The 13,458-nt window shown below is 29.7% G+C and overlaps 1 protein-coding gene across 3 annotated transcripts in view; it reads right to left on the bottom strand.

The window, feature by feature from the left end:
• Window positions 1-7,545: 7,545 nt before the first annotated feature.
• The window catches only part of KrT95D (phosphofurin acidic cluster sorting protein KrT95D), a 141,286-nt gene continuing 135,373 nt past the window's right edge, over window positions 7,546-13,458 (bottom strand). For 2 of the 3 annotated variants that reach the window (XM_018544078.1, XM_018544079.1), the window contains one exon: window positions 7,546-8,158. In XM_018544078.1, coding sequence (XP_018399580.1) covers window positions 8,025-8,158 — 134 coding nt within the window. In that variant the 3' untranslated portion in view covers window positions 7,546-8,024. Of the gene's footprint in view, window positions 8,159-13,142; window positions 13,260-13,458 lie in introns of those variants that run through there. The other variant, XM_018544080.1, reaches the window with a different exon arrangement.

Below are 13,458 nucleotides of genomic sequence, written 5' to 3'. Positions count from 1 at the left end.
AGACGCTTTATTTTCCCCTCATCCGAGGGACACACTTAAAAAAGAAAAAAATCATCTTAAACCATCTTAAACAGAATGTAAGTTGTAAAAAGAAATTATACTGTATATTAAATAACTTGTTTATAGGTAAATTCTGTATTGTATACAAATTTTGGAGTATGATTACAGTAATTTTTTTTTATTTACAGAATATTATTAATATTTCCGTCGTCGTTGGAATAACATATATTGAAATATGTATGATTTTTAGTCTTCTTGAGTCCAAAATTCAATTAAACAGAAACAAGGTTTGTTTGACATACGCAGTCACGAATTGAAAACGACTATCAGAGCGACAGAGAGGATTAATGAAGCGCAAGAGTGGGGGAAGTTATCCGCCGTCACTTTTTGGCCTACCCATGGTATAAAGACAAGGGTATGCTCGTTCTGTGTCAGACCACTGCGCATTCCCACCACTTTTTGTTCTTGCTTACGTCATACTCGTGTAAAGTAAATGTAGAGGAAGCTCGTGTGACGTAAGCAAGAACAAATTCCCTGGATTGTCCCTATCTGAAATATGCGCAAGAGCATACCCTTGTATTTATACCATGGGCCTACCCCCACTACCGATATTTGACCGAGTTTACTCTCCTGGTTCTAGTCTTCTTGACCTCGAGGCACGGCTCGGCTCGGCTCTGCTCGCGGCTCGGCTCGAGGCTCGCGACTCGGCTCGCGGCTCGGCTCGGCTCGATAGTCTAGACCATGAAGGAAGATATAAGGAGACTCCACTCGGTCTCGCCAGTCTACAAGACATGAACCCATTTTAGGTTTCGAGTTCCGTTTCCGATTCTCGACACTCGCAGCGCTCGTGAATTTAGTAGTGCTGCGCATAATGAGTGCGAGTAAGAGAAATGATCATTTCTCTTACTCGCATTCATCAGAATCGGAAGCTGAACTCGAAACCTAAAATGGGTCCACTTTTATTTTACGGAGTGGAGTCTCCTTATATCTTACTTCCTGGTCTAGACGCACCTTTATACAGATTACGTTTAAGAAAACAATTACTATAATGATTATAATTATAAAAAGTATCTAATAATAATTTCATTAAATTAAAAATGAGATAATAATTTGTATGCATCTAAAATAAAAATAACCAACTAAAAATGAGATAAAAAAATTTTAAACTTAATATAACAATAATTTAGAAAACAAAGTTTTTTTTTACTTATTTCACAGCAATACCTGGAACAAAGCTAAGATCAAAAGTGCATCCAGGAGGATAGATAACTTATATAACAGTTGTATAAGTTAACTATTCTCTTAAGAGAGATCGTTCCTCGTTTCACTTAATTTTTTTTATTTTTTCACTTTTTTCACTCATGCACTATTTTATTTTCACAGACTTTTCAGTCACAAACAGTTTCTCTAACTAACTCAACTCAAACAAACGGCAATTATACTAATTTCCTTCAAATTTCAGCTTTCTAAGCACATACCAAATACAGGATATTTAAATGGAAGCATTTAAATGGTCTCAACAGAGACTGATAGAGAGAACGGATAAGAAGAAGTGAGATAGAAGTTTAGATGGCGTTACTAGGTAACACATACCCATTTCGCGCATGCGCACTCCATTTTTGCCAACATAAAATCACAGTATATACAGTAGCGCAACTCTCCGGATTTTGTGAAGCCTAAAATGGAGTGCGCATGCGTGAAATGGGTAACTTGCCCAGTAACGCCGTCTACACTTCTATCTCATTTGCTCTAGTTCCTCTTTCTCTCTGTTTCTTTCTAGCTGCCTAGATTATTTGTATGAACAGCAAATTAAATGTACAAAAACTAAAAGAAATAGATTTATAATTGTAATATGTTGCAAAATAAAAAAAAATACAAAAATAAGAAAATATAAAATTGTATATATATAAATATTGTATAAATATTATACCGTAAAAATATTTTAATTAAAGATCGGCACACGATGCTTGTTTTCCTGCTAAATTACTTGCGTTTTTTGAAAATTATTAGAATTGTACCATACAGAATTAACGCAGATTTTCTAGCTAAAACGTAAGTAATTCAACAGAAAAACACAAGCATCATTTTCCGCAGGTTTAAAATATTAATATAAACAATAAAATTTATTGTTATTTATATTATTACAGATTACGTTTAAGAAAACAATACTATATCTTTTGACTATATAATTATTGTAATTATGAAAGTATCTAATAATAATTTTATGAAATAAAATCTTTAATAATACAAATAACTGTAAATTTTATTGTTTATATTAATATTTTAAACCTACGTAAAATGATACTTGTGTATTTTTGTATTTTTTTTTTATTTTGCAACACATTACAATTGTAAATCTATTTCTTTTAGTTTTTGTACATTTAATTTACTGTTCATACAATTAACCTAGGCAGCTAGAAAGAAACAGAGAGAAAGAGGAACTAGAGCAAGTGAGATAGAAATGTAGACGGCGTTACTGGGCAAATTACCCATTTCGCGCATGCGCACTCCATTTTAGTCTTCACTAACATCAAAGGTGCCGACAGAGAATTGCGCTACTGTATATACTGTGATAAAATCAGGAGAGTTTCCATACTGTATATACTGTGCTCTCGATGTGGAAGGTTGGCGGTAACTTATTGTCTCTGTAGGCCTATTTTGTAACTTTTTAACGACAATTTCACTAGATAGGAATATCGTTAAATAGACTTAACGACATTGTAACGAAAAATAGTATTCTGTAATTTAACATAACGATAAATATCGTTAAAAGTCTCGATAAAATACCGAATTTTATCGTTAAGATATCGAGGGGTATCTGACCCCTCGACAAGCAATAACGACAGTATAACTAGACATAATGACCAATAGCAGCGGTTCTGCTTGAACGCTCCGTTTGGCTATAAAATGATTGCCCATAATTAATATTGGAAGTAAAATTGCTGATCTGAATAATTTATGTATTTTGATCTGAATAAATTGTAAATAATATCTGAAAACCATTTATAATATCTGAAGATAATTATGAACTATCTGATAAAAATAATAAATTACATATAAAATACAATTAGTAAATTACATATAAAACCGTTGTTCTACTATCGATATGTGGATGACATTATTTTGGCACTCCCTTCGGACGGCATTGTTGATACACTGAATATATTTAATTCTATACACAAAAGATTACAGTTCACCGTGGAAGTTGGCACAGATAATACCATAAATTTTCTTGATACAAGAATCATTGTGGAGAATCAGAGAATCATATTTGATATTTTCCACAAAACCACATTCTCTGGCAGATTTTTAAACTATCATTCCAACCATCCCATCTGTCACAAAAAAGGCATAATTACTAACATGATAGATAAAATAATTCGTTTGTCTCATCCACAATTTCATCAAAAAAACTTAATTGAAGTCATTAATATACTTCTTAACAATAGTTATCCTCTTCCTTTTATCTTTTATACTATCACTAACAGAATAAAATCTTATATACATAATAATAACTTTTTAGAAAATAAGAACACTAATGATAAGTTTTTCTCAGTACCCTATGTAAAATCTATTTCTGAAAGTTTTTTACCGATTACAAGTAAATTCACCTGCAAACTAGCTTGCTCCATACCAAACACACTCAAAAGTTTCATAAAGAGAGGCAAAGATCAACTTGAGTTGTTATCTAATCAAAATGTTGTATATAAAATCTCTTGTGACAATTGTGAAGCAAGCTACGTTGGTTAAACAAAATGAAAATTAAATACTAGACTAAATGAGCACATTTCAGACATTAAGAAAAGAACTGGTTCTCCATCAGTCATATCCGACCACCGCACAAGCTTGAATCACAATTTCAAATGGAATGAAGCAAAAATTTTAGATAATGAAGCTTCTTACAATAAAAGACTAATATCTGAAATGATCCACATTAAAAAGCAAAAATATGGCATAAATAGACAAAATGATACTGAAAATTTACCAGACACCTATTCTCAAATAATACAATCTCTTTCTCCCTCATAATTTCTCCTTCTCCTTTCCTTCTTTCTCTCCTACAACATTCTATCTCTTTTTTTACAATTCTCCTTCTCCAATATGCTTTTCTAAAAGTCAACATTAGTTTATATCGTCTCTATGTGACAACATCTGTCCCATATCGCTGTTTTAAGTTTTCTGTAACCAATTAAATTTTATTTGATTTTACTCTAATATTATCTGAATATTATACTGACGATAAAAAAGATTTCAACAACATTGATTGCTAATATTGAAGTAATTTTCATATAAAATAGGTATTTGTATATGTCGAACGAATGTGAATTTATGTGGTATCTGGATTTGTATTGTAGTATAACTTCTATTATTTTATATTGTACAATTGTAGTTCCGCATTACAATTTCACCATTTCTGTTCATGAGAATGACTTTTTTATTGGCATACTATCCATGAGACTTGCTATAATAAAGAACTACCCGACAATGAGTAATAATAGAAGATTTATCCATGGACTTATTAAGAAACTTGACACCTCTATATCAAAGTTGGTAACACCTACACAATTATTTTAATACTCGCAACAACGACACTATTTTGTGAAGAAAAACATCGATAAAAATGCTACCATCTCGCAATTTGGTTTCTTTTTTGAAAATTTATATGTAATCCATAATTTTTTAAATATTTTACACGTTTTAAACATTGAAAATGACCTAAGAGAGGTTGAAACCGTCTGTTATATTTTATTGTTTATTTTTTAATTCTTTTTCTAACTTTTGTTTGCGTTTTCTATGTAACTTTTAATTATTGTCTTATATAAAATGTTTTCAACATTATTAAAAATATTTTATTATTTGTTTTCTGGCTCGTAGACCTTCTACACATATTATTTGAAAAATAATAAAGTATACATAAATAAATTGAGGTTATATTTTATTTAAAAACTTTATACATAGTGTAAATAAAATGTTTTTCATTACAATTTTATTATTATTTCTTTATTTTTTCCTTTTAGTGTAAAATGGCTAACTTATATTTGACAATAAATATACTTTTTCTTCAAGGAAGAGTGAGAATGCTAGAAAGACGATTAGAGAATAGAGAGATTATTGCGCGATGCTCAAAATCCATTTAAGCTTCCTAACAATGAATTTATCACGCAATTTAGAGTAAATAAGGACATAGTTACAAATATTGTAAATAATATATTATTGTATTAATAATATATAATCGTATTAATAATATATTATTGTATTAGTATATTTTTACATGAGACGATGTGAATCACAGATATCCAGTAATCAACAATCAAACTATCTCTATAGTATAACCAAATATAACTGAGCATAACCTTTAACCATAACCATGATCATCATGGATCTATAATGAAGACATTTTAACTTTCCTAAACTTATTGAGAAATATGTATAAAGGAAGAGATTTGATTGGTTCAATTTTACAACGGTGGAGTTATATCAATTCGAATATAGTCGTTTCGATAACGACGTCGATATCATATCTTGTACCGACATCGCATCGTTATCCCGAGTTATAGAATAACTTTTTCGTTATACCATCGTTAGCGCAACCGAAAATTGTCGCTTCATAACGATAACGACATTATCGTTAGGAAATTACAGAATAGGCCTACCCAGTATAGATCCGAAATAGGAACCGTGGGCCAATCAAACAAGAAGAAGAAGGAAAAACCCACGTGCAACAGTACAATCATAGAAGTCGTGCATCCCTTTGCAGGGAGAAGAGGACGTGAGTGTTACTTCGCGTGGAATTCTAAACAGGTGGAGGTGTCGAATAGTACTTAATATCGTATTATGTATAGCAGAAATAGTACGTTATTTTTAAAACTTTTTTTGTTAACAACTTTCTAACGGAGGACAAGCGACGGCTAAAACCTGTTAAAGATTAGTCAGAATCATGACCTTGACAACATAAGTCAAAGTCATCGGAATTACTTCCGTTATTGTCAATGTTTACCATCTTAACTTTTCAAAGAGAAATCACAATTGTACGCATTTATAGAAAAATAGAAATTACATAAAACTGATAGAAGTTAATAAGAAAAATATATGAATTAAGAATAAAAACATGTCTTTAAATAACACATTTTTAAAAGCAGAATATTTCCTTTAACTTCAGATGAAAAACTTTATCAAACAGTACAAAAAGTATCTTAAAAAACTTAATGATAAAACATTGTTATAACCAATGAGCACTTTTATAAATAATTTTAGATTTACATAATTCATTATTATCTTCATTTTTTGTGTATGCATCAATTTTCCGTCAAATTTTCAAGCGGACAGTACATCGCACACACATCTGATGCTGTGCGTTGAAAAAATGTTTGCCTGTATCACAGACTTTTTCTTGATAACGCATGGTATTTGCGTATTTCTTATTGTTTAAACATGTATATACAGTAAGTTTCATTTCAAATTTCGGATTTCGAGCATTTCTTTTTCGATGTAGATATGCAGTATTATAACAGTTTTTTCATCCTCTACTTTTGTAGATGCATTTTATTGCAATTGTTTTAAGTCTCATACTTTTTTTACATATTTGATTTAGAACAAATAGATTTAGAACAAATAGTAATTGTAATTAAATAAATAAAATTGTTTGTCTAAATTATATTTATAGTATTCATTTCTGATGTTATAATCCAATGTAACTACATCATCAGTTTTGAAAAGAAAAGATAATCATTATTAGAATTCCATATAATAATAGAATCTCTAACTTTTGCAAATATCGAAATCCGGAATTCGTAATAAAATAATGATATACCATACATATATACAAGGTGAGTCGTATAATCTGTTATAAATCAATATTTCAGTATATATATATATATATATACATATATACATATATATATATACATATATACATATATATATATACTCAAAATATTGAAAAAATTCTTAATATTTTAATAAGATAGCTGATAGATTAACATAATAATAGGAAGAGAGAATATTATATCTAAAGTGTTTCTAAAAAAATGGTATTACAAAGACACATTACAGACACATTATATTTTTGTTAATATTAGATATTTATCAAAAACAATTTTTGAAACTTAAAATATTTTATCGTCAATCAAAAATTGTAACAGATTATATAATTCATACATTTGTTACATGTACATAATATGTATTATGTATATAATTTAAATAAAAAATAGTAACTTATCGATTTTGCAATGGAATTGTCCTTCATTTATAAAGGATAAAAATATTATATTAAAAAAGAACAATGATATTGCACATCATTTCTTTAACGAAATACTGAAATATTTTTAAACAATAAGGTTTAAAAAAACTACATTTCCATTAAATAAAATTTAAATTTATAGTATACCTAAATCCTAATATTTAAGATATTTTAGTATTTATTGAATTAGAGCAGCGACATGTTTTCACAAATATATGGCAAACAGATAATTTTAGTAACAGCATTCCCATAATCAGTAATATTCCATAAAAATAAAATTCTTGTTCTAATTTCGATATGTTGTGAATGAATACATGTAACTTATGTCATATTGATGAGATAATCTTATATTGATAAAATAAAATTATATACTTATTGAGAAATCTCTATAAAAGTTGCGGGTACAGATTATATTTTATAAATGTCTGCGTGCGTGCGTCCGTGCGTGTGTGTGTGCGTATGTGTGACTTGCCAAGTCTGTTACAGGCATGTGCATACATCGTTTATGAAGAATATATGCTTATTACACACAACTATTTTCTTTTAATATAGTATAAAGATATCTCAACTTTTATATATTTTTATCACTATTATTAAATAATAGAATGAATGTAATGGGCATTTTGATTATAAGAATTCATAGTATTCTAAATTTTAATTCTTACTGAGCAGTTTTAAGAAGTTGATGGTTATCGGGTTTGCATATAAAACGAGTAAAATAATATTCTTATCGACGATGGTGCAAAATATGTAAATCGTTAGAAGCCTTGATTGTAATAACAGATTACGTAGTAGTCGAAGTTTGTTGCTGCGGATTATATTCCAATAATGCTATTGGAAACGTCTTGATGTGCGTTTGCCATTGCGCCGATAGTTGGAAGAATTTTACACCATACCATTCGGTACCATCAATACTCACTATAATAAAAATAATATCGCTAATTTGTTTAATGCAATTATTAATGCGAATTACAAGTTACTGATTCATTAAAGCAATAATAATAATAATAATAAAGAAAAAGATAATTTTTTGCAGCATTTAAATTTTCTTAAATAATAAACTCCTGTATAAATAAAAAATTAACTTGGAAAGAAAAGAGCACTAGGAGTCAAGCGCAGATAACTTCACGCAACGCCGATATATATTTCAAGTAAATCTATCGTATTACAAAAATTTATTAAAAAATTAAACTTAAATATGTATATTTCAACTCATTTTTTAGCCTTCTTCAGAGACAATAAAAATTGCATAAATAAATTATAATTTAAAAATAACAAAGGATAAAAAGATGTTTAATCATAGTGAGCTCCCTCACAACCGAGAAATAGATTCTGATGACAATTTCATCCTAAGGAGCACAATCAAATGAATAATAACGGAAGAAAGGAAAGAAAGTTGAAATTCTGGGAAATTAATTTTCCAGGATGTCTTAGAAAACTAATCATTTCCTAATTAAATTTATCAAATTGCAACTATTTTATCGGGAGTGAGGAGACTCACCATGTTCACCACGATACTGCATCGCAAACAATCTCAAAACCTCAGACACAGTGAGTCAACAACAAATAGTTTGACAGTATTAAATTAAATTATCAAATCACAAAATTCAAATGCTACGACTCTCCACTATGTACAAGCGAGACTGACTAGATTGGCCTAAATTATTCTGGAGATATTCGGTTTTGAGATTGTTTGCGATACAGTATCGTGGTGAACATGGTGAGTCTCCTCACTCCCGATAAAATAGTTGCAATTTGATAAATTTAATTTGGAAATGATTAGTTTTCTAAGACATCCTGGAAAATTAATTTCCCAGAATTTCAACTTTCTTTCCTTTCTTCCGTTATTATTCATTTGATTGTGCTCCTTAGGATGAAATTGTCATCAGAATCTATTTCTCGGTTGTGAGGGAGCTAACTACGATTAAACATCTTTTTATCCTTTGTTATTTTTAAATTATAGTTTATTTATGCAATTTTTATTGTCTCTGAAGAAGGCTAAAAAATGAGTCGAAACATGTAAGCTTAATTTTTTAATAATTTTTTGTAATAGATAGATTTGCTTGATATATATCGGCGTTGCGTGAAGTTATCTGCGCTTGACTCCTAGTGCCCTTTTCTTTCCAAGCTAATTTTTGATTTAAATTTTCTATTTCACTGTATAATGTATATTATACATTATTAGGGTCGAGTAAACTAATATTTTTTTAAAACTAAATTAAGTTAAAGTTAATGGCTTATAAAATTAAGTTAAAAGTGTTGAAGGAATAAAAAATTAACTAAACAGTTGAATTAACTTCATTTAAAAAAAAGTTAATTCTAAAAAAATTATTTTTGAGATCAGAATGTAACTTTTCTCTCTCTCTTAAAATAAAATTACTTTAAATAACAATTACAATATTAAATTTAATTTTTTTATTCACACATAAGTTATATGATGTAACTGTCATAAATAATACAAAATACTGATAAAATTATGGTATCACGTATATAATGCAATATCATGTAAAAATTAATAATAAATCATTAATTATTATTAAATTAAAAATAATTATTAAATTTTTATTACCTAATTTTTCGATTAAAAAATATGTAAGTGTATGTCACAAAAATTAAACAGTTTTAATAAATAATTTCAAAAACGTTAAGAAAAGAATATTTATTTAAAATACTTTAAAAAGAATATCATATTATAAGAAACTTTTACCAAAAGAGATAATAAAATTTCAATTTAAAAAAAAGTTAATAAATTAAAGTTTAAAAGTACCAAGGGGGGGATTACAAACCTGTCAGTCTCACATCTTTCATCTTGAAAACTGGAGAGACTTATTAACAGGTATCTAAAAGACACGAACAATAAGAAAAATGTAGAGGGCAATTTATACGATAGTTGTCTATATAAATATCATAAAAATGAAAAGTTCAAGCCAAGTTCAAAAAAGGATACTCAAAAATTTAAACTTTTTTATCTATAATAATAATAATATATTACCATGAAAAATAACTGATATATTATTCATAAAGGTGCCAGTAAAAAGTGAACATACATAGAGTGTATGCAACTTTCGGCCGATTTTCGAATATTATTATTAAAGATGCCAGTACAAATTGAACATACATAAAGTGTATGTAACTTTCGGCCGATTTTCCAATCGCCTCGGCCTTCCGCTATCCTCCTCACCTCACCGCTCCGCGGGCAGATCAAATGTCGCTCGAGCGGCATTTGGACCACGCGCCATCAGAGATCTATCGATATTCGCAAATTCTCGCAAGTGCTTTGATACGCGTAAGTATATCTCTTCATATAGAATCTCGATTGAATAACTCTTCCAAGCGTATAAAGTAGGCTTCCACTATAATGCCTTACTGATGAGTCTAGGTAGTGGAAAGCTGGGACGAAATATTACGTGATATTCTTTGCATTATATTAGATTAATTTAAAAGATTTTTAACGAATTCTTTGACTCATTGCTCTCGTCTCTTTATATTAGTTTCTAAAAACTTATTAAGCCTTACTACAAACAATTTAATATTATTATATTATATTAAAAATTAATATAAATAGTATGGCTCAATAAATTAAAATAATATGTGTAGAAGGGCTACGAGCCAGAAAACAAATAATAAAATATTTTTAATAATTTTGAAAACATTTTATATAAGACAATAATTAAAAGTTACATAGAAAACGCAAACAAAAGTTAGAAAAAGAAATTAAAAAATAAACAATAAAATATAACAGACGTTTCGACCTCTCTTAGGTCATTTTCAATGTTTAAAACGTGTAAAATATTTAAAAAATTATGGATTACATATAAATTTTCAAAAAAGAAACCAAATTGCGAGATGGTAGCATTTTTATCGATGTTTTTCTTCATAAAATAGTATCGTTGTTATGAGTATTAAAATAATTGTGTAGGTGTTACCAACTTTGATATAGAGGTGTCAAGTTTCTTAATAAGTCCATGGATAAATCTTCTATTATTACTCATTGTCGGATAGTTCTTCATTATAGCAAGTCTCATGGATAGTATGCCAATAAGAAAGTCATTCTCATGAACAGAAATGGTGAAATTGTAATGCGGAACTACAATTGTACAATATAAAATAATAGAAGTTATACTACAATACAAATCCAGATACCACATAAATTTACATTCGTTCGACTGGATTTGTATTGTAGTATAACTTCTATTATTTTATATTGTACAATTGTAGTTCCGCATTACAATTTCACCATTTCTGTTCATGAGAATGACTTTCTTATTGGCATACTATCCATGAAACTTGCTATAATAAAGAACTACCCGACAATGAGTAATAATAGAAGATTTATCCATGGACTTATTAAGAAACTTGACACCTCTATATCAAAGTTGGTAACACCTACACAATTATTTTAATACTCATAACAACGATACTATTTTATGAAGAAAAACATCGATAAAAATGCTACCATCTCGCAATTTGGTTTCTTTTTTGAAAATTTATATGTAATCCATAATTTTTTAAATATTTTACACGTTTTAAACATTGAAAATGACCTAAGAGAGGTTGAAACCGTCTGTTATATTTTATTGTTTATTTTTTAATTCTTTTTCTAACTTTTGTTTGCGTTTTCTATGTAACTTTTAATTATTGTCTTATATAAAATGTTTTCAAAATTATTAAAAATATTTTATTATTTGTTTTCTGGCTCGTAGCCCTTCTACACATATTATTTTATATTATATTCATGTTCGTTGTGGTACTGCAAAGTTATATATTGTTTATAATCGGAATGTATTTTTTATGGAGGCCTTCTGTATCTGTTTGAAGATTAAAACTGTTTTTTTGTCTTTTGATATTCACCATCTCAGAAATCAATCTTTTACAATAGCAAGGTTCTTCATCTAGAATTTTTATATTGTCCCACTGGAACTCATGACCGAATTATAATTTATATTCCATTATCGAACGAGCAGACGTGTTCCATCTTGTATGATTTCGATGTTCTGGTTTTTAATTGTCTGCTCGTCTGTCCAACGTACGTTGCTTCACAATCATTGCACGTGATCTTATAAACGACGTTATTTTTCGATACTTGTGATTTTTATGAAAGATCTTTATGAACCTTGATATATTTTTGTAATTTATTTAAACTATGGAACGCAATTCTGTTCACAGTTATTGAATCGATTGAACCTTTCAGTACATGAAGGTACTAGGTGCGCAACTAAGTTTCCGGGTTTTTTTGATCAATGAAAAATGAAAAATTTCAAGAAAAATACAAAAAATGGTTCATTCAAAGTATCGTCCCTCACTCGCTACACATTTTTGCCGTCTCTTTTGCAATACATGAATACCGTGACGATAAAACGACGCGTCTTTGGACCGAAATCATTCATCCAAACAATTTTGCACTTCTTCGAAATTGGTCAAGTGTAGCCCAGCCAAGCCATGCGCCATCGACCGGAACAAGTGATAATCGGAAGATGCCAGGTCTAGTGAATACGGCGGGTGCGGTAGCAGATCCCATTTTAGCGTTTTGATGGTGTCCTGGACGATGGAAGTGCGATGGCACGGAGCGTTGTCATGCTGCAATATCACTCGTTCGCGTCTCGTGTCCCATTCGTTTTTCGAGCAATGCATGGCTCAAATTTATCAGTTAATGCCTCCGCAAGTATGATCTTGTGTTTGCATATCGTCTTCATCCAATAACGCTTGCAGATCGGCGTCCTCAATTGTTTTTGGTCTTCCAGAGCGCTCCTTGTCCTTAGTGTTGAAATCGCCACTTCTGAAGCGTTTAAACCAATCTTCACAGGTAGTTTTCGATAGTGCATGTTCGCCGTATACCTCCTTGAGCAAACGACGTGCTTCAGCTACATTTTTGTTCGAGTTAAAGCAGAAAAGCAAAACTTCCCGCAAATGCTGTTTATTTGGCACAAAACTTGACATCTTGATTGTTAGGAAAAATACTTTTGCGTTGCGATATGTGTTGGTATGATGACTGATTATTGTTGACAGATTTCTATATAAGCTATAAAAAAAAACACAACTTTAGTCATGTATGTCAACTACATGTGTCGTTACCGCCATCTATGTGTGAAACCCGGAAACTTAGTTGCGCACCTAGTATATAAGGACCACAAACCAAGATTGTGAGGCAGTATAATTATTAATAGTAGTCGGCGATTGAAATCAGTAAATTTACATTTCTTTGATATCGGCTTTTAATT

This window comes from Cyphomyrmex costatus, unplaced genomic scaffold, assembly GCF_001594065.2.
Source record: "Cyphomyrmex costatus isolate MS0001 unplaced genomic scaffold, Ccosl1.0 scaffold419, whole genome shotgun sequence".
Classification (NCBI taxonomy): Eukaryota; Metazoa; Arthropoda; class Insecta; order Hymenoptera; family Formicidae; genus Cyphomyrmex; species Cyphomyrmex costatus.
This window is presented reverse-complemented; position numbering and strand designations above follow the sequence as displayed.